Here is a 22977-nt window from a genome sequence, read left to right as displayed (position 1 = left end):
AATTTACAGAAATGCCAGAATATTTATTTCAGTCATAATCATAGGCACATTTGTTTTTTTTTATCAGATAATTATTTGATGTACATACACTCTCTGGCGAGCTTTCTGAAAGCAGTTTATTTCATCCCATTGAAATTTCACGAACAGTTCAGTTGAAACTCTCAGGGGAGCGGGGTTAAATTTTATTTAGAAGAGACGGACGGCTTTTCACTGAAAATTCAATGGACTTGCAAATTATTTAACAGCGCGAGGACAAGAATCAGCGATCCACCCAAATTCTCAATGATAACCCGAATATTAAGGACTTCGTTGCGTTGAATTTTTAGCAAAACATTTCCACTTATTTGTAAAGTAAACGTTTGCAGTTTAAAAATAAAAATCCTCCAGAATTTTAAGGGAACTATCGTTTAGTTAAAAAAATAACTGGGAATGCAGCGATAAATTTGCCGCAAAAATGCTTGATATCGTGCCAAAAATGTTCTTGGGTAATACTTGAAAATAAATAAAAACGAATAGTATCTATCGCGATATTAATTAATCCCCAATTTTTTAATCATCCACCGTCCGCATTGTTGCTTCATTCGCCCTCCAGATAAACTCGGGGCATTCTCGTACCCTGGCATTTGTGGCCGCTGGTATCTCTCCCCCTGTTTATCATGGAAACGTGTAATCCGCAGATGCCTTGAACACCACGACACACGGATTACGCGAAAATTATGCGCTTCTCTTAACCCAGCTATCACAATTAGGCTTCCAGAGTTATGTCAGAATTATTCTCCTGTTTCTTTTTTCTCCCTATTCGAAAAGAACAAAAGAACCTGGTAAGAGGAAAAAAGGGAAGAATGGGGCTCATACGACGGGAATATTTTCCTTTGACTCTCGGTTACACATGGCCGGAGGGCAAACACGTGAGTGCACGGGATTTTTCAATTTTAAAGGGAAAAATCCTCGATTTCCATTCTCTCCAAGCTGGAAAATTTCAGGTATTCCGTTATACGATGTTTTTGATGACGATTGGAATGCGATATATTTTGATAATCAATACCTTGAGTTGATTCGTGCACCATATATGAACGAACCACATAAACCACAATGAGAAATAATTCACCGTAAATTCTCATAGTAATGACTTTACGACATTTTTCCCGAAGTAAAATGCTAAAAAAAAGCACTTCCTGATTTGTTCCGGAAGTTTTATAAACCTGAATATCTTCGAACATCAAAGAAATGTTTAATCATCATGTGCATGAGGAATTTAATTTAAAAAATGAATGAGCTATCCAAAATGTATTTTAAATTGCTTAAAAAATTAGTGGCATTTGATTTCAAAAATTTTTTCCAAGAATTTGAGGATTCAAATTTGGCTACGAATATTGGAATTTTTCATCGTCTCGTTCCGTATTTTATCCGTATCCTATAAATAGAAAATAGACTAAAGGCGACACAGAAATGAATTCCGTTCCACGATTATTTGATTTGTTTGGTTATTTGTTTCCAACTTTCTCCTCTGCGCAGCTTTCATTCATGAAGAATTGCCTCGGTTCATTCAATCACCGAGTATTGCAATTTGTTTAGGGATATTCACCTCCCTCTCTCTCTCTCTCGCTCTCTCTCCTCCACTCTTTTTCCGATTCTAGTTGTATTGTTCGTAATAGACACTCACGTATTTCCAAATGGGATTCCAGCCGTTTATTTACCCCAAACACGACGCCTCGTTAGTTGAATGGGTCTGAAAATACTGGTTAACCCTTCGTATTATTACGGGCAAAATGATAATAACGGTTTTGCAAGTGGCACTAGAATATCAGGTATTATTATTGTGTTCGGTAATTGCAATGTTTTTTTTATTGGCACCACCTTCACGTGCCAATTGTATCAATGTTATTAACCTTCTCATTTTGTTATTAACGGCAGAGACATAACTACTAATGAAAAAAAAATGTTGATAAACAATAAAAAAGAAAATAAACTGAACTAAGAGAAATTAAACAACCATAATATATAATACAATTGCATGAAATAAATCCTCTTTCTATAATAAACTTTTCCAATAGCAAGAAAATTTATCGGTAAGAAAACTGTAAGGGACAATGGTATTACCCTCCCCATAATACCCCACCGCACCGGAACAAATTTGCACTGATACATATTTCAATAACTGCAAGACGCTGGAGTCGAGAGGGTGGAATGAAATTCTGCAAGAGGATATTCTTGAGGGTAGTAGCCCCCCGGAGGTGAAGAATTAGCGTTGATTTAGTCTGTAGCGGGGTTTTCACCGAACTCTACAATAAAGTTTCCTCCTACCCTCCCCTATCCACCCCATCTGCAGCATAATTTATCGACGATCTCCCGTACTCAAGGGGTTGCCTGACCTACTCGTTGAGTTAACCACTGGGACGAGACCCCACGTCTACTTTTCCTTACTCTCAACTAAAGATTTCTCGTTTTCATTATTTTAACTATCCCCTCCCTAGTTGGTTAAATTTACCGTGATTGAAATTTTTTTTTTTTCCATTCATTTTTTTTTTGTCAGTGATTCTTATTCTGTATGCGGCAGTGATACTGCCACCTAATTTGCATTTACCATTGGGGCATTTGTAATACATGCACATTGAATTACATTTGACGAAATAACCCCGGAATTCCGATCTACACGATCAGCCATGAAACGCATTACTCCATTATAACTCCAATAGATATCCAACACTGGTGATGTATAATACATTCCTCTGGCGACAAATTCCAATCACGGACTATCAAGGGAATAAAATCAATTTATGTCGAGGCGCAGTTTGGAAATGAGTTTACGAGCCACGTCGAGTTTGTGCTGTGGGAATTGATAGACGACAGGAATGGGATATTATGGAAGCGGAAAGATAGAAAAAAAAAATAAATGTACAAGAAATAGTGCGGAACGGGTAGGAGAGGGGGATGTACAGGACGACTCCCGGTATCGGAGGGTGAAAAAATGAAGATCCAGCGAAGAGTATCGCATTTTTGTTCATGAACGCTCCAGAGGAATTAAGAGACGAGATTCGTTTACGACTGGAGTGTCCGGGGGTTTTTCTTCCAGTTTGGGAGGTGACGGGAAATGTGAACGGAATTTTTATCCGAAAAATTTCGTTTTTACTTCGGTGCTTCGGTCTGGCTCGTGGAATAAATTTAGGTTGCGACTTAAATTCAGGTAGTAAGTTGGCTTCCAACCGCGATTCGAAATTTCGTGGTGACTTAAATTCAGATCGCGATTTAAATCGAGGGGGCGTGTTCATGGCTTAAATTCAGGTCGTGTCCTATGTTCAGGCGATTGATTGAATTCAAGTGAATTCATTAAAAAATTATCACGTAGATTAAATGAGCATGTGCCTTGAAATTAAATTGCCAATTGAACTGCTGTGCTCAGATCGAGTCAATCCATGACTTAAATTCAGGCTCCTCCACTTAATTAATTAATTTAAACCTGAAAACAATCCCGCTCATTGAGCCACTTCCCTCGCCCATTCTTAATTACTAAAAATCATCGGGTGAAAAAAAATTACAAAATTGTTCTCAACAACTGCTCATTCGTTTCCACCTGAATAAAACATATTCCCCAAATTATCAGCCCCCCCCCCTTGTCGCGACGAATAAAACCGAAGGAGTCGAGGAAGATGACCGAGCAAACATTAAACACTGAATATTTTATGACGAGACCTCTTGAGCCATCCAAAGGCAAACAAAAGTTGGAGATTAAACTGCAGTAGCACTGTGTTGGTAAAAGGGCATTTGAAATGCCACGCTGAACTAATATCCGAACGATGTGGTTGGTAGATGAGCAGTGGAAAGCGAGGGGAGATAGTGGAACTGGTCTGTATGCACAGGAATGGTACGACAGTAGTGGTTGGAATGGAATCACGTGCAAATGGAATCGGAGCATCCCCAGTGCTTCTACACGTCTCGCACTATACTAACTGGAATACCACATTGCTCCAATGGATGATAATCCAGTTGACCCGGTGGAGCTATTTTTCGCTGTGGAAAATTGCATCTCCGAATGATTGTTGGGAACGTGAAACGCAATCAGAAACGGCAATCCACTGGCCATTCTCAACCATCAATGCGCGATCCACAAATATTATTGAGTCGCTTGAACTCTATTTCGGGGATATCGAAAGATAATATTTTTACCCGGGTACTTGAGGCGAGGTAATGTTATTCGCCGGTGTTTGGAGAAACTCCTCAGCAAACTTCGTGGTAATTGGAGGCTTCCTGTGTTACAACGCTATTTTCACTGTGCATAAAACATCTCTGAGGGATAATTGTGTTTCAGCGGAAGAATAAAATTCTCAGGAGAATATTTTTTCCTGCGTGACGTCAGGTTGCAAATGAAAAAATTACCCTCCGACGTGGAGAGGAATTTATAGGAAAAATTTTGGTGCTTGGATGTGGAAAGTTGTGGTTAGGACAAGCTCTAGGACTGGCAGTTGGACTTTTATTGGGGTAAACGTTAATTTTTTCGAGCTTCTGTGAAAAATTTCTCGAAACCGATACATTTTACCTTGAGAGGATTAGATTTTCTACGACGGGAGATTCTGATTTTTTTTAGATTTATGCATAGACCCAATATTATTATAATTATATTTTTCTACGTCAAGAGATGCTTCAAATGAAATAGTAGTAAACTATATGTATATCCTGCTTCGATATATTCTCTTAAAACACGTGAAGTAAACACGGAATATGTAGCTCCCGGCCATCAGAATAAATTTACAATTCCATACACTATTTTCTTCATCAAAAGTTTACCGAGCTTTCATCATATTGCAACGAAAATGGTGATTGCCAACGCAACGCAATATCAAATTGTGTGCACATGTTTGACAGGATGTCACATCAAACATGCTCGACTTCTTCTCATGGGTGATTCGCAAACACTTCCGGTTGCTAACCGGTAATTGAATTGTCGGAGTGATATTTTGAACACTAATATTTTTAATACTTTAAAATTAGGAACCACTAATATCAAGTAGAAAATGAAGAGAACAAAAATTTAATTGAAGACACCATCAATTGGATAAATTCGTTACGAAACCGAAGTTTCACATTCTTCGGTCACTTTTCCTGAATTTTTTCTCCATGTAATAGCACACTTTTCAATCTATGTACCATAACCTCCCCAAAAAAATTAATATATGGCATAAAGCCAATTTCTTCAATTTTCTCATTCACATTCTTAATTTCCATTTTCACGGGAAAAAATTCTGGCACATTTATCAGTCTCATCAACGTGGTTGTTGCGGTAGCTATGCAGATTTTCTCCGGTCAGCATGATTGTAAAAACAATTTTGCCCTCGGGTTAAAATTTTCCTCGACACTCAGCTCTCCCCATTGGACGAGCGGAATTTCACCGGTAGTCTGACTCATTCTATCTTTATTTCACTTGCTGGTGTGTATATACAACGCAGCACGTCGATGCCGCTGCCGTAAATTTTACCACTGTACATCTATCCCTCGTACTCCAGTATCCCATCCCAGTTGGCCCCATAAATCCCGTTATAAAACATTAAAGAAATCAATTCCAAACGCGTATACGTCCATTTCGCTCCTCGGACCTGACGCTCAACCACACGACGATGCAAACTTTTTTTCAACGTGCGGAATGCGTTTTACGTAGAAAAAAAAAAATAATGGCGTTGGAAGCGAGAGCTATCATGATACGTGGTGATGCGGAGCTGTGAATTAATCAAAAATATGTCAATCAATGCTCAGGTGCGTGTAGTAGAAAATTTGAGTCCGTAAATTTTATCGCTGTTGAAAACAAAGGGAATTAAATTTAATGTGAAATAAATCCTGTGATTTATTGAACGCTCAGTTGCAGAACTATACTAGTAGAGAAAAAAAGGGGTGAAAAAATTATTGAATTGTGAATTTTTCAGAAAAATCAATGGTCATTTTATCGCAACAGCTCATATATTTATTCCATCTCCATCCATTTCTATCGATTCGGAAGAATAATTGATAAATGATAAAACAGTTATTTATCAACTAATGTAAAGTAAATAACAACAAATATTACCGGAAATTTAAAAAATTGTGAAATTATTAAATTGTGGATAATAAATAATGCATAATCGAGGGAAGATGTAGATGGAATCAAATAGCTCCGCCAATTGAAAAGAAGGAATGGAGTATTCCGTAGCAGCTGATGCAACGTGAAAACAATAAAAGTCCCGGCTCACCAAAACTTTCCAGGCGTAAGTATAGGGGTTTCTGGGTGGGCGGCAAACTAATCCAAGTTTTGGACTAGTTGAGGTAGACACAAGTGGACGGTAAAGTGGAAACTTGAGGGCGCGATCCAGCAGCCGTGTGACCTCTCTGAATGCGACGGTTGCTGAGTTCAGTCGCTGAGGAAGGAACGTGGAGTAAATGAAACAGCCAGAATATATCGTATTAAAACGCCATTATGAGAATTTCCATGGATCAAAGGCCAAACCTACTGAGTATCTACTTGAGTTCGATGAGCTTGTGCTAAATTGACGATTAACTTCGCTAAAAGCCTGCGGTTCGCGACTCGATGAGCCCCTGAAAGCCTGCAATCAGCCTTGAACAGTCACTAACACGCCACAGATAAGATTTTTTTTGTTGAAATAATTTTTATCAAAAATTTCTTTTCATGTGATGTTGAATCTCCCCATTTTTATCGGCTATTTTATAAAGAGATAAATTAATGTAGATCAATTGAATTCGGAAAAAAAATTATCACGTCCTGAATAGTCGAGAGATATCAAAGAGCTGCAATACGCAATATTTAACGAAAGGGGAAACATTTGTTCCTACAATTTATCAAAAGTATATAAATATTAAGTAGATAACAATATCACCGAATTTGCGATTCGCTGCAGTATATATTCTGCATTAAAATTTCTATTTTGAAGCTTCTTGACACAGAATAATAAACTTTTATTAAATGAACAAATAATTCCTCTGAAAGCATGTGGTCCATAACTCCATAGACTTTTGGAAGTCTGAAATCAATCCGGTACACTGCTTAACATTAATAATAAGTCGGGTGATTTTTTTTACTATTTTTTACTGCACAGTCGACCCATATCAAAGAGTTAAAATTTGCATTAAACTTCTCCTCCCCAGTGTTCAACCAACGAACAATATTTACTTCCATAATTGATGAAATTAATTAAAGGTACATAACCACAGGATAAATAGAATATTCTACTGACTTTGTAAATTCGGATGATTACTTTACACCAAGAGAAATTCTCTTTAAAAAATCCCGCTGGAAAAAAACATAATTCCCTGGCTGTAAGACATTCTGATACGTTTAAAATGAAATATTGTCTTCAGTAATTAAAAAAATTATGTTTCCTGCGCCCTTTCATTAACAGACGCAGTTTTTTTGTAATTTTTCCGATGGATCAATTCATAAAAATTCATGAAAAACCATGAGGTTACCAATCCACGGTTACTAATCAGTCTCATGAATCGTATTGACTATTTTCTCATGGGATAGACTAATTATCGGCTAAATTTTATTAAAAAATTAATGAAGGCATGCAGCAGAGTCGGGCGATATCAAAGAGTTAAAATGTGCATAAAACATCTGTTCGAAATGTTAAACGAACGCACAATATTTGCTTTTATAATTCATGAGATTAATCAAAGGTACATAAATACCGGGTAAATGCGATATTCACGAAATTTTGTGAATTCACGTGAATACTTTATGACGAGGGGAAACAAAGCACACAGCGCAGTGGCGTCATCCTGCTGATGGCTCATTCATTTCTCCAAATTTATTTATCGCTTAAATTCAGACGTCTGTCTCATGCCTATTTTCATCCCCCTATTTTATCGGATAGAGACACCAACGAACTGGGCCAACTTTCATAATTACGGATATTTATAATTCAATTAACAAGTTAGTCATGGCACCGGTGCACCTAAGCGCCACACGTGTGCAACTCACGTGTACACGGGTCTATATATTCTACTTGATGTAGAAACTCCTCGTACATAACACCAATGCAATTAATACAAATCAGGGGTTGTAATTAATATAAAGGATGTGATGGAGAATTTTTTTTCTTTATGAGAACTCAGAAAAATTTCATGTGATAGGAGGAAAGCTCTAATTGTTCATTGGGTTAATTAATTTTTTTGAGACAAAAATGAATCTCAAATCGGTGTTGGACATTAATGGCGTTCTGATGGAAGGAAAGAACCAGTGAATAATATCCTGACACGAATGAAGGGAATTCATCAACAAAAAACAAGTGATATCTCTGTTTGCAAAAAGAAGATATATAAAAATCGACAGCAACTTCCACCGGAAACTTTCATTTCGCTCGGAGTGTTTCGTCTTTCTTCTTTAATTCATTCCTGCCATTTTTATCCCTCGGTGGAGTTCAAAATGCTGGATGGAAGCTTTGTTTCAGGCGCAATACTATGGCTTCAGCTTTCACAACTGAGTGATAAAAGAAATAAAGAGGTAAAGGGAGGCCCACGAGATAGAAAACGAACCACGTGAAACGAATAACGTTGTGGAAAAATTATTCTCTATTTCAATTTTTACCTTTCTGTCTGTCTCATTCAGGGCCAAAGAGTCTGTTTTAATGAAAAGCCCTTGTGCCATTTTTTGTTACGGTTTCCGGATGTTTTTTTCTCCGCGTTCTTTTTTCCGTGCTTCTACGAGACTCGTATTGTCTTTCATATGACTCATTTCACTAATTGAGAGACTGAGATATTTGAAATAATGAGATTTGCGAATGAGTTGATTACTTTGGATGTACAAATTTAGGGGATGAATACAGTTATGCTGATTTTTTTTGCATTTTAAGAGGATTAAAGTAATGAACATTTGATAACTTTCTTCATCTCAAAATTGATATAATCGTAATGAAATATTTGGAACTTTATTGATTATTCCTTTGACGAGTTCTCTTAGAGGAACAGGATATTTACGAAACGATTCAATGGAATTATAATTTCCAGGTCCACATTATCAGGGATATGATGCAATACTTTAATAATAAGAAAAGAAATATTCATCAAAATGTTCAATATAAATCAAAATATCTAGGCACCTCTCCGTATAAAATTACTATAAAGTTTTTGTCTTAAAAATGTCCACAAAAAGTTCATAAAATTCCATCCCATATTTTTTATACTTTTAGCCTTAAATTCCATCAAAATTCGCAGCATTAAAAATTCCACTGCAGCCATCGCATGATTTACAAAAAAATATCCAGTGTTCTTCGTAACTGGACCCATTTAATGACTGCCAGTCCTTCCCATAGCCACTACCCCCATGAAACTTTATACGAGTAATGAAAACTTTAGTGACAACGACAAGTGGTTGGATCATAACATCGGAGCATAAAGCCGCAAAGACGCGAGTGTATCATAATTTCAACATTCTCCCCCCGCCCATGAAGAAGTAAAAACTCATCCCCCTATAGACCTACACTCCGTGTAAAAAAAAAAAGACTAAAATTAAAGTTGACAGACTAATCAGAGGGAGTGGGAATCGATGGATAAAACTCTCGAGTATTATTGAGTTTTGTCAAGACGTCGATTCTCCACTATAAATTCTCAGTTGGTGCACACCACCGAGACTCGATTACGATGGTGTGTGGTAGACAGAAAGTGGGCGAAAGGAGTTTGAAGTCGACTTGCGGACTTTAATCAAAATCGTTGGCCAACTCATACTCGCCGCCAAACTACGTTACGCTTTATCACGGTGGGAAGCGCCTGAGCGTATTTCAACCCTGGCTTGGTTTAATCAGGGCTTCGGATGGTACTTCTTACTTCCATCCACCCCTCCTTGTCCCACTCCCTCTCAATTTCTCGGGAGGTGTTTTTTTTTCCCTCTCGTTCCTCCTCAGATATCCTGGCAATCTTCATTGAGTCCTCATCCTCCAATAACAGCCTTGTTTCTGTGTACGCCCGTCGGTTGCTCTCCTGCACACCTCCATATCCCGTGAGCCGGCAGGATTTTCATGTTATGTCTGTACCTCTTCCAATCTCCCAATCACGTTTGCCACGGGGATGAACTCAAGTTTATTCAGCACATCGGCAATCAGACGCTTCAAGTATCGGAATCACTTGTTGGAATTTTTGATGTCTCGTCCACTTCAATAAAATGGGATTTTCTATCTTCGTGATGGGTTGACAATTTTACACTGATAAAAAAATAAACAATTCTGAAATCCCAGAGAACAATATTTCTAAAAAAATGCCAGTTCTGTTTAAGTTAAAAAATTTCAGAATTTCAGGTAAAATTTCCAACAAATATAACATTTTCCTCAATAATATTTATCGTTAAAAAACGAATATTTATTTCATCACAAATGTCGATTTTATTTGGAATAATCATTTTTATGATTCCCTCACTCAATTAAAAAAAAAAAACTGTGAGTACTTCTGAATAAAGATTTAAAGCTGGAGCATTCGATAAACAATCGCTCCCCTTGGCAATTTTTCATTCGAGTTTGCGAGGGGAATCGTCATTCATGTATGCATTCTCCCAAGTTATGAAAATTCCCAGCAACATAAATATTGAAGTAATGATATGGATATCGCTCAGCAAACAGCGAGATCCGGAGTGATTCAAAAAGTTATACAACTTTCGGGTATGGGTATTGCAACTGGGGAGGTGTGAACTCGCTAACGCAGTGCGACAGAGCTTTATGGCGCTTTATGGACAAGTTAACAACTAGAAGTTAGTTCTAACATTGACGAGAAACTCGGATGCTTTACAGGTTTACGCTTAAAATTATCAATCAAGGAAGAGGCCAGAGACAATTGAAATTCAAATTTAAATTGTTTTCGTAAATAAATTGTGATTGTTTATCGTAAAAACAGTGTTTTCATCCATCATAACTTTATATCACCTATACACAAAGGCATAAAGAGCATAGAAATTATGGATTCTTTGGAATAATTAGTTCAAAGTCATAAAATATTGATTTCCATCATGAGACCCTTCCAGAATCACTTGATGTCAATGACGAAAATTATTTAAGCCAAATAATCCACATATTGGAGGGAACAATTCTCAAATTAATCTCTATTTCCTTGAATTCAGCATAAACTCATTACCCTCGAAGTCCAATATATTTTCCTGGCGTTGATCAGGCATTGTTGCTAGTGACTATTGAATTTCGACTGCACGGAAACATCGAATCCAATTACACTGTTAATCCTCCGTACACCCGGTTCATGATGAATATCCATCGTCAAGGAATCCATTTGCATGGATGATATACTGAATTCGTATCAGTGTTGATGCTGATGGGATTTGTTATTGGGAACTTCGCATATACCTGAGCAATTATCTACAAATTTTCAAACACTCCGGAGAGCGCATCCGCTTTTAATTTCGTCGTAAATAGTGACTCCCGGGAGAAACGTGATCTATCGTTCCTTTCCTTTGTTCATTGATGATGAATATTAACGGAGAATTGTTTGCCATTCATCTGCATTTAACAACGCCAAGAATATTTGGTTCGTGGAGGACATATTGAAAATTTAAATATTCATTTAGGAATTTTTTCGTTCCCCTCAGGAGTTTTTTGGGGTGAAAATGTCATCGTATAGGACTTTTCGGTGGGGGCCAGACAGATATCTTTTGATTTGATTAAATTTCCATCACGATATGACAATAAAATACCATCAATTTTTCATTTGAAAAGAATATTTTGTTGATTATTCGAGCACAATATCAAATATCGCAGTTTTCAATTACAGAAATTCCGACACTTTCAGGGGAAATTGTACGCGATGATGGTTTTAGAAATTTGATCGGAAAAATTGCAACAAAAGCTACCGTTCGGATCTATTTCATTGATCGTTACAAAAAAATTCATGAATTTTCAGTGAGAATGAAACAGAATTTTAACAACTGAATTAAATTCCGTGCACCGCCATGGAATGATTTGAAAATCATATAACTTGTGCCGAGACTGCGGAAACTATTTTTCCGAAAGTCAACATTTCTTTTCTCCACTTGAAATCGATTGTAGCCAAAGCCATTCGAGTTTTTCTTCCGTGAAGGACTGGGAAAATCGGGAAATGTAGAAGAGAAAGGAGTAAGAGCGAGCGCTTCAGTTTCTTTGATGCTCCGAGTTGAAATAACCCCGGTCAGTCCGGTCGACTGATCGACATTTTTTTATGCCTCTTAATTTCCTCTCTCCTCGATCTTTTTACTCAAGAAGTTTCATTTGAAATTCATATTTGTGCCCAGGATGATCACTCCGAATGAGAAGGCCTGTTTGTACTTTGCAAACACGGAACTCTACCGCGCTAGAATAATGAACTCTTCTTTCCTGATGGAGGTGCCCCAGGGGTTGAGATTTTTTTGGGAACACACCTTTCTATTTTCTCTTTATTGTCTGTGACTTTTCCAAATTTCCTGGATTTTTTTAAATTTTCCTCCAACGCCTGACGGGTTGATTTATTCATTGATTTACTTATTTATTCATTTATCAACTTCTTTACTTCCTCATTCATCCTCCAAATAGAAATTTTGCTCAGACCACATTCAGACTCTATTCTTCTCTGTTTAACAAAGATAATTAATCCGGAGAATAACAATGTGGTCTCAAGACGAAATGAACGATTGAATAAAAAAATTGTGAAACATATTTCACCAGATTTTTTGTTCCCCTTAATTTCATGAAGAACGACTCACTGACAAAAAACTGTGGGGATAAAGTACGAGGGAGAAAAGTGGTTAATTAGGCACGCAAGCGACACGTTTGTCTTTGTGATTTACATTAATTTCGTTAATCGTTCAAGCCCGTCTAGCGCTCCAACTCCTCTTGTTCTCTTTCGAGGATATTCGTACTACCAAATGTTCTTTGTACCCGGAGACCGTTGAGGAGCGTGAAATAAATTATGTTCAGTAATTCAGAGAAAAAAGGTACTTTTGGAAGAGGTGTAGAGATTAACCTCGGATTATTATCTAATTTCTCACCGGCCCCAGCCCTTCATAAGAACGCACATTACTCACCTAATCTTCTCCGTAATCAGCAACTCAAAGAAAACTTGTCCTACGACTGTTTCGTTAATTTACATATCATGCTATTGTCCAACGCCTGATTAATAATTTACCAGGAGAGTTGCAGTGATGAAGATCATTAAAAATTCACATTAAACCCTTCATTATTTCATAGTTCTTATAAGATGGGACAGAACATTGCTTTTGTCAAGTGTATTTGCCAACCGCAACAAAATTTACTCACGTCTCATGCAAATATTTGTACACATTCTCTTGTGACAAGTACAAGTGAATCTACTCCTGAAATATTGTGAACCTAAATTGGACACATTCCCACCCCAGCATAAGGGACACGAGTATCAAACTAAAGGTCAAAGTCTAAACATGACACGCGAAAGATGAGAAAACTTTCACGAAGGGTATTTTTACCCTCATGAGAGTCTCCAACGTGTTCAACTCTTGAGGGTTGTGTTATGGTGGCCCTGCAGGAGCTACAAGTGAAAGCGTCTTCACAGAACCTTTCATCAACTTCATAAAAATTTTTCGTACCTCATTATGATCCTGAGTGTATTTTAGGGCCTCACGAAGCTCATTAGAATCAAAATAAAACCGATTAAATCGCCCGCGAGTTCTCGACCCCAACCAAAGGGACTCTTCATAATCTCATAACAATTGCCCACTTCCATTACCACTTATTGCCCTCCCCTCCCACCTATCATTCAATACACAGTCATTCCACTCTCGTTATCCCTTCGCACATAGTTTTCAACCCCCATTCACCGAAAAAAAAACCAGCCAGAAACCGCCAACCGTGACGCGAAAATACTATTCATAAAAATCCCCGTGTAAACAACAGGCCCCCTGCATCCCCCCTCGTCATCCCACCCCCCCTTGAAAAAACTGCACACGTGCAGTCTCCCTCGACAAGTATTTTTTTCGCAACTTCACCCTGTACTGATATACACGAAAAACAAAAATCCATGCGACGCAAGGGCTTCCGCGTCCGGTTCAACTGCCGCGTGATTGAGTCGCTGTCTGGCCGTGGCACACACCATACACTAGTACACAAGTATGAGGGCCCTATATGCTGCACTGTGTTACATGTTTGTGTACATATAGCTGGATATATGAACGTGATGTGTTATGCCGTGGAGGGTTCGCGCCCGGAGGACCCCAGTTATGTGCATACAACTGCCACGTATGTACATAGGACGCCCTCTCCCTCTCCCTCTCCCTCTACTCTACCCTACCCGACCCTTCCCCTCCCCTCCCTTCCCGTCCCTTCCCTGAGTCGTCGGTTTTCCGGAGCACAGGGAACAGCGGCCGACAGAAGAGCAGGGGGTGAGGGACTGAGGGGATGGCAGGAGGGAACAGGGGGAGGGGGGTGGCAGATGGGAGGAGGGGGTGGCGAAAGGGAGCAGCGGGTATACACCTCTCACTCTGTGGCCTCTGTGCAGAGCGTTCTCCTGGCAACGGCATAACGTAATAGCCTGTCGCACGGATGCCACCGACGACTTTAACTGAAAGTTACTGATCCGTCGCGGCTGCACACTCAAACCACGCATTCAGATCCTTCTACAACTAGTTGTGCATCATCGTGAGGTATGTGGAAGCAAATCACTCAATTTTGGGGGAGGCAAATGTTTGAATGGGGAGAGGGCAATTTAGTCTGGGGGAAGAAATGCCAGGCGCTGATTACCGTTTTTTTCGGTTGTAAGGAATTTTGTGGGTTTTGAGAATATTTGAGGGGTTGCTGGAGGATTAAAGCAGTTGGTTGGTTAGAGGGAAGAGGGAACGAAATTTTGAATATAAATTAGCCCTGTAGAGGACGAAACGTAGGACGAAATGACAATCAATCGTTTTTCAGGTCAATTTTTGGTGGAAAAATGGGACTAATTTTTGTAATAAAATGAAGCTTAGTCCCTCGTTTCATCCCTTGGAGGTCTAATTTTGTCCTAAAATGTCTCTCCGTAATGATTTTTTAATTGGGTTTATGGTGGAATTGAAATTCGAGAATTAATTCAGGAGATTTATGCGATTTAAGTCAGACGATTACAGGGAAAAAGGAACAGGTCGCGAGACGGGAGGGAAAATCATAGTTTTGGGTTTCAAATTAATTAAACGTTGATCTTATCTGAGTACCAGATATTCCCTTCGTGAAAAATATTTCATTGAATTTTCGGTTCAAGTGGAAATTTCATTGGAACTCTCCTCTCGTTCCTGAAGCTCCTTTTTCAACCAGTGTTTTCCCAATTCACGAAAATTGTCTTCACAGTTTAGGGAAAATCCCCAAAATGGAATCCGAATGAAAACAAGTCTCGCTTAATCGTCGAGTACACTCACCTAATTCACTAACGAGAAAGAGAAACGTATGCACGGGCCATTGGTCAACACGGACTTCTACTTACCAAAGGGAGTTGCAGACTGACCGGAAGCTCATTCGACCTTGATTAATCCACAGAGGTGCACAGCCACGGAATCACGGAACTGTGATTATCGTTGGGATTTTCGGATTTTGCACTTTGCAATCTCGCTTTTAGATCGGCCCGCCACGTCACTAGCGAGAGAAAAATACGTTTTTCAATATTTATTCATTTATTGATAGAGAAAAAAATTGCTATACCATTTGATTCCATTATTTTATACGAATAAACGATTGAGATTATTTTCTCAGACATAAAATTGATTATTCTGAAAAAAAATGCTGAGAATTTTCAAAAATGGTAATTTATTAATTGTCTATTTAATGAAAAAAATATAAGAAAAACTCACTGCATTATTTTGACAAAGAAGTGCATTTTAATCCGTTTAATTGTTACAGTGTAGATTGAATAGAAAAATTAAATAGTAAAAAACGGAGTAATAGAGAACATTAAAATTTTCGGATTTCCAACGACAAGTTATTCCCGTTCCCGGCTGTCACAATATCCTCAAAGGAATAATCCTCTGCACGTCGGATACAAGACACAAAATTTCATCCTGACGACTACACGTACACTCAAACGATGAGAAATTCAAGAGCACAGTGATGAATCTAATATTTACAAAAGGCTGTTGCAACAGCTATTTCCATTTCTAAAATAGAAATAAAGTTCACTCCGTGCTCTGATTTCAGCTCAAGAAAATGAGTAAAATGCACTTTAGACGAAGTAGAAAATATATAACCTATTTCAACCGTATTTTCATCATGAAGATGTTCGCGCAGGTGTCTCATCCGTCGCACAATTACGCGGATAATACGAAGAAAATGAAAATTTAAATGTAAATTCTTTTCCAGTCTCTTCAGAATTTAGTCCGGAATTTTATTAAATGAATTAACATACTCCGTCCAAACGCTATTTCACGAATATCTCAAAGTGTTTTTACGTTAAACTTTTGAGAATGACAATTTAATGATAACAGTTTTCTCTCTGTCAGACGGCCTGTGGTTATAGCACCCGCCGAGCTCAAAGGAGAGATATTTTTATGTGGGAGGTAAAAAAAATAGCCTACAGGATGGTTGCCTCAAAGGACAGAAGAAAGGGATTATCGGGGTCACAGTCTTTTTATAATCGGTCACCGAGAAAAGCCTCATTCTACTGAAAAATAACCCCACCGAGGCAGTGTATCGTTGTTAATAGTATGGAAAAAGGTTTACCCTTCTCTGCTTTGCTGGTCTCATTCTCTCCAGTTTCTGATGCCCCAAGCACAAAATTGGAGAGGAGTGGAGCTTGATAAAGCAACCAGTCCACCTAATAAAAAGTCATGCTGGGGGAACAATGGCCCTCGTCTTCGAATTGAAATATCTCGAACAATGTTCAGAAATTATTAATAGTTTATGCCAACAATATAAGCCAACTTTTCCGCAGGATAAAATGCCCTTTTTATCTGGTGTTTTTACGACACACTTAAAAAATTGACGCTCGTGTCAGTGCACTAATTTTTAAATAAAAAATTCTTCGACGAAGGAGAATTAGTTAAATAAAAAATTAGTTATAAAAAGGTCTTCTTCGTCGAAGAATTTACACTGATTAATTGCACCTCGAATTTCCGATTGAAGATTATTGAACATTAGAACTCCGTTAGAGTTAATCAATCTGCTCGACGGGATGACAATTAAATGGCCGATGCAATGATGTTGATCATCAAAGTAGCGCTCGATGTATCCGATGGCGCATCTGGCTCCTCCACATGTAGATTGAACTCGACGACAGTGTATCAGAAGATATACTCCAATAGCAGTCTACCAGAGAGTTTCGCCTCTTGAGGATCCAATGCCCACACCTGGAGCGTAATTAGTCGAAGCTTGAGTACTCTCCTCTGACGGCGATACACTCAACAAGCTGCCTGAGACCGATGGCCTTGGGGTTTCCATTGTTCATCAATTTCAACATCTTTCGGGAGCAACTGATCTATTCACAAGTTTCCTTAATTAATCGTCAAACTTTGATAATTATTCAGGGAAATGGCCGAGTTTCAAGCGATAGAAATTTTTCTTTGGACATTTTTTTTGCTGAAGAAGTGAAATAATATCTACGAGCGGGGAAACATTTTTTTAATAAAAATGCTGAGCTCGACTACAATTTTTCTAACTCACAAGAAAAATTAATCATCAGTGAATGTTTGCTAAATTTTGACATAAAAATGAGTTCGTCATCTTCGGACTATCAGATCACTTTAATTGAACGAGTCAACTTATTGCCAAAAATATCAATGAATCAGATAAATCCATAAAATACATGATAATCCAGTCCCACAGGGTATGAATAGCTGGATGACTGGCTCAGAATAGTAAATAATTTTGGCAAATGAATGGACGTCACGGTCGAGTGAGCACATCTCCCGCCAGAATCAGTCAAGCATCGTTAGTATTGCATTCTATTCATATATTGTTAGGGTAAACTTGATCTTTACAAAGCGTTTCTGAGGGACGTGAGCAAGACGGAAAATAGAGAGAGAGAGACGGAGAGCGGCGCAAGATGGATGGATAAATCAGCTCGGCGATTTTGCCTCGGTCGCTTTCCACCCGACACACTTGAAAACCCAAAGTTTTGGGAGGGTGGGAGGGGGTGGCAAAGGAGGCAGACGAGAACCACTTCGCCTTCTACCCGGGTAGCTATACTGACTGCTACGCAATATGAATATTCCCGGTTGCCGGAGCAGCGACGCCGGCAATCTAGGTCGAAACTGGAATATTAATCAACTCCCTCTGACAGTTCTTCAGTAACTGGTGGGTGGGAAGGGTAGTGACATCGGAATAGAGGGATAAAAGCTTTTTACGTATCCAGAGTATTGCTCATGCACCCACGCAGGGTCTTCGGCAATTGCAAAACAAGTACGGATATGTCAAATTATATTTTTATCGCAGGGCAGGGAAAAGGGAATTTTTCACCTGCACCATAATTTTTCACGGCCCATTATGACGTTTTTGAGCTTTGAAATTCATATCACTACCTTCAGGGTGGTCGAAGGAACCTTCGAATGAAAAATAAAAATCATTTCCAATTGACTAGAAAAGTTTTCTGTTTTTTTTTTCGATTAAAATGTGCCGGCATTTTGGGTCCAGCGGTCCCCACAAATAATTGAAACCGGAAAACGCCAGCATTTCACCGACATTAATAATGTTGATTTCAACCCCCACTGGCACCGCTCTTTCATATTGTTAACAATTCTACTAACCCAGGAATAACGCAGAGTTTTTCCTCATGGACAGTGACCTCGAGTGGCCAGAGAGGGATTGCCCAGTGGGTTTCCCCACCAACGGTGAACGTTTATTACATTGGCGGTTTGATTTATCGAAGTAGCCAAGGCTCCTCCACGCGGAATAAATCGAAATGCTTTTCCACCCACACACACGCACACACATGGGTAATAATACATACATGTTGACCACGCGAGTCAGCTGGGAGATATTGAAGAGATAAAGAAAAGAAGTTGGCGCGTGATAAACACGAGCATGTGAAAAATTGGAGAGAATTATGGGCGCTCGTGAACTATGCTCTTTCATTCTCTTCGTTCCATTAGCCCTCATTGGATATATATTTGCTGTTAGGATGCCTCGAAATGCGGACGTTCCACTTTCTTCCAGTCTCGTGAGTTGTGGCTTGTGCAGTCAGGGAAAACAATGTATTATAATTACACTTTTTCAGATTAATTGAAGTTGATAATTAACTGGTAATAGTTGATTGTCTATTCGAGAGCAAGAAATTGAAAAATATATTTTATTCGGAAGAAATTCATCAGAGAAGAATTAATTAAAGAGAAAAAATGCTAATTACAAGAACATTTAGTTGAGAAAGTAATTTCTTTTCTGAGAATACATTCTCCTTCTCTTATTTTTATTTCATTACGTATTATTGGATTAAACATTATTTTTCAACGACAAAATTATCTCATCTTTTCATGAAAAATTTATTTATTGGATGTCTTTAATATTTTAATATTCGACCCAGAAAGTTGACAAATCAAAATTAGAATCATCGACGCTGTGTAACCCCTCGACTCCATCAACAATAATTAATTTTCCTTAACCATCCACTCTCCCCAGATGCATCTTAGACCACCTGGAGCACCCTCTCACCTGACTACTTTGGCGTCATTAAAAAAACCCAGCATCCCCCTCATTTTCCGTCTGGCGTTCTCAGCTTATCGTAAATATCTCTCAGTATTTCCGGGGCGAGCCACGGTGAAGACGAGAGCAAGTTTTCCAGGGAGATAGGAAGAAGTATGACAAGAGGGTGAAAAAAAAACCATGGTATAAAAAGGAGTTTACTTCTGGCGCTGGTCCAACTGATTACATCGAGGGGAATTGAAAAACAATCGTTTGCTTTCATATTGCTGTTTTACTGGCTCATCACTCGATTGTGATGTGGAATGAAAGCGAGTTTTCTTCATTGAGAGAGCAAGCCAGGGCATGTGACAAAAATTAAATTTTCACAAAAGAAAATATCGGAAAGTGTGATGAGTGGGGTGAGTGTGGTGTGTGTGAGTGTGTGGATTTTTTCACTTAAAACGTCACAAAAATTATGACAAATTTTAGAATAAAATCATTTTCAAAATATTCTGAGGAGACAAATTATTTTCAACACAATTAGAAACTGTTTTCGTATATTAAATGAAAAACCCATTTTTTATTAAGTACTTCTTGTATTGAAAAAAAAATTTTTGAATAAAATCAGAAAATAAATTATGAAGAACTTTTTTTCATAATTTTTCCTCGATTTTTCTTCATAGAAACGTCATCATGCCCTTCCCCGTTCCATTTCCGTATTGATTTTGAAAACTAAAGGTGGAAATTTCCGGTAGAACACTTCTCGCAGGCCATAAACTTGAGAATATTCGCCCTAAAGCTTCTTCGAGTACGTAAGTCTGATTCATCTCCCTTGAAATTGTCTTTGTGATCAAGAATCCCTCACGCCGCTAATTGGTGCACCGAAGTAGGCAGTGTAGCTCGGTGTGCGGTGACCTGAACAAGGAAACACTCCTACAAGCACCAAAGACGCTGATGTGAGCACCATGTTGAGGCAAGTCGAAGACACGACAGGATGTCTAGCCGGGATTTCCGTCGGAAGTGGCAGAGGGAACGCACACCGGCGTCATAGGAAGTTGAAGAAACAGTTTCACCGAGGCACCTGTCTCTTAGAGAGAACGAGAGCCAGGGGTACTTTTCCTCGAACTAACAGCTTTGGACTTGTTATTTCACGGTGTCTCTGGGCTGAGAGGAAACTCTGATATCTCCGGGGATTAGGATTCCACGGAAAAGTGGAACAATTGCAGTGAAAATTCGGCAATTTTTTCTCTCGGAGGTGGAGGGTGAACGCTAGAGATGGTAAAACTCATTGTTTTCTTGTCCGATCGTGCATTAAATTTTAAAAAAATATAAAACATACGAAATTATATAGTTTATTGACTGAAAAATCGCCGAAATCTGAGGAAAAATTCACGATTGAAGATTTGCCTTTTTTGTAGTTATCCTTCCCCCTTTCCTTTTCCATCCGAAAAATCCTCAATTCCTCACAAAATCGTCCATAACCTGTCCCATTGACAGAAGCAATAAATTCTACAATATTACCTCATTTTTTTCCACAATAACCTCCAAAACTTTCCGGAGTCAAGTGTCATAAGCCCGCGATCTCTCCTTTTTTAATCAGAAGCGAGAACACGAGGCACGATCCATCATCTGCCGATGAAAACGATCAGTCAAGGGCTTCCGAATTAAAGTCGACACTGAAAATACCTCAACATTTTTCTTCCACTCCTCCCATTGAACTTGAGTTTAAAAAAATAATCCCCCTCGCACCCTCGACGATATGAACACAGCCCAGTGAACATCAAATTAATCTGTAATTCATTCAGTAAATTGAAAACTCAAACAATAGCGGGCGTTGATAGACAAGGAAGAAAACTTCCGTCTAATACAGTCAAGCGTTTTCCGTGCTTTCGTGCAATTATGCGAGCAAATATAATAAGCCATTCGTGAGTAGAAAAGCCCGGTCTCTCCTAACAAGTTATATTTGCTGGTCTCCTCTTCTGCATCCGGACGAATCATTTCTCGAATGAATTTCAAAGCTTTAATTCTGCCATCTCTTCCATTTTCCACTTTCTATTCAGCGTTAGCCTTATATATTTAGCTACACCATCCTCACTATATCTGTATTCACTCTGGTGTACATGGATTGTACGCTTCGACCCTCATTTATACATAATCCCCCCTGATACACTGCCAGGAATAACTCAACGACGGATCAGGCTTATGTCTTACTTAATCGGTATATTTTATTCACAAACATCCGGCTAACGTTTTCCTACGCATCCGATTTTATTCAGATATCCGGTTAATACCGTCATAAAATACCCGATAAATAACAGATTATCATCTATTATGATGTTGGGAAATTGATGCGCCACTTTTTACGAAGACATTCAAATTTTTGTTACATTATTGAAAAAAAAATGATTTGAAATTTCACGCAGACTTTAAATAAATATATTAATAAGTATATTAATAAATACTTCAAGTTAATATATTAATTCACTTTCAATTCCTCACAAAATTGAAAATTCAAATAAGCTTCGATCGATTACTTCAATTTTTCCCGAAGAGTTCACCGATAAAGAACATATTTTTATCCATTTGGGAAAACAATTCCCAGCGTGTACAGGAGAGAGTGCAGCAGTCACTGCAATTGCAGTGTGCAGTGTATAATCTCTCGGCTCCACCACATTTCCATCCCTCGAAATGATGAATAATTTTCTGTTGTTGCAGGGGGCGGGTACGAGTGGCGCCTGGATAGTGACAGTGATATTTCTGACAATCGGTAGTTGGATCGGCCGGGTCGGGCCACGTCCCGCCGACGGCGAAGTAGCAACCCTAACGTCGACCCGCGAACGTCTCCAGACTGTGCGTCAAGTACTCACTGAAGTACCACTGATCGATGGTCACAATGATTTACCATGGAATATACGTAACTTTGTGCACAATCAACTCGGCGAGTTTGATTTTGACAAGGATCTCCGGCAAATTGCCCCGTGGAGTAAGAGCGCCTGGAGTCAGACGGATCTTTCCCGGCTACGCCAGGGCATGGTCGGTGGTCAGGTAATTAAATTAATTTTCAATTCGATAATTGGCTAGAGCAAGTGCAAGGGCCTCAGACGACAGCTACGACGCACCCAAGTAGAACGAACAATCTTTGGTCAGCCACAACTCAATAACGACAGATTCCCCTAACAATTCCCTATTTTTTTCCATTCTCAAATTTCTATTCAATTCTGTAGCATGAGGGGTGACTCCCTCCAATCGTATCAGCATATTGCCAAATCTCGCCGACCGAAGCCGTAATAAATAACTCAAGCCCATGAAAAATTATTTAAAAAATCATTTCGTCGTTGGAATTTTTCCCACTCGGTTCTTCACGATTGATGTTTCTCATTTGAACCATTACACGTGTGCAGTGAGCCATCAATTCGAGCCTCCAATCATGAAAAATCTCCCAGCGCAACCCCCT

At 38.8% G+C, this 22977-nt stretch overlaps 1 protein-coding gene and 1 long non-coding RNA gene across 2 annotated transcripts in view; one reads left to right on the top strand and one right to left on the bottom strand.

Annotated features, from left to right (window-relative positions):
• Positions 1-22977, top strand: part of LOC135162178 (dipeptidase 1-like) — a 53835-nt gene that overhangs the window by 20861 nt on the left and 9997 nt on the right. The window contains exon 2 of the mRNA XM_064120368.1: positions 22239-22568. Coding sequence (XP_063976438.1) covers positions 22239-22568 — 330 coding nt within the window. The remainder of the gene's footprint in view (positions 1-22238; positions 22569-22977) is intronic.
• Positions 20225-21357, bottom strand: LOC135164109 (uncharacterized). The gene is made up of 3 exons (XR_010299230.1): positions 21210-21357; positions 20863-21152; positions 20225-20792 (listed from the first exon to the last, which is right to left on the bottom strand). It is a non-coding gene; the product is annotated as an uncharacterized LOC135164109 (long non-coding RNA).

Source organism: Diachasmimorpha longicaudata, chromosome 1 (assembly GCF_034640455.1).
Source record: "Diachasmimorpha longicaudata isolate KC_UGA_2023 chromosome 1, iyDiaLong2, whole genome shotgun sequence".
Lineage (NCBI taxonomy): Eukaryota > Metazoa > Arthropoda > Insecta > Hymenoptera > Braconidae > Diachasmimorpha > Diachasmimorpha longicaudata.
The sequence above is the reverse complement of the archived record's forward strand: the minus strand, read 5'-3'. Positions and strand labels throughout refer to the sequence as shown.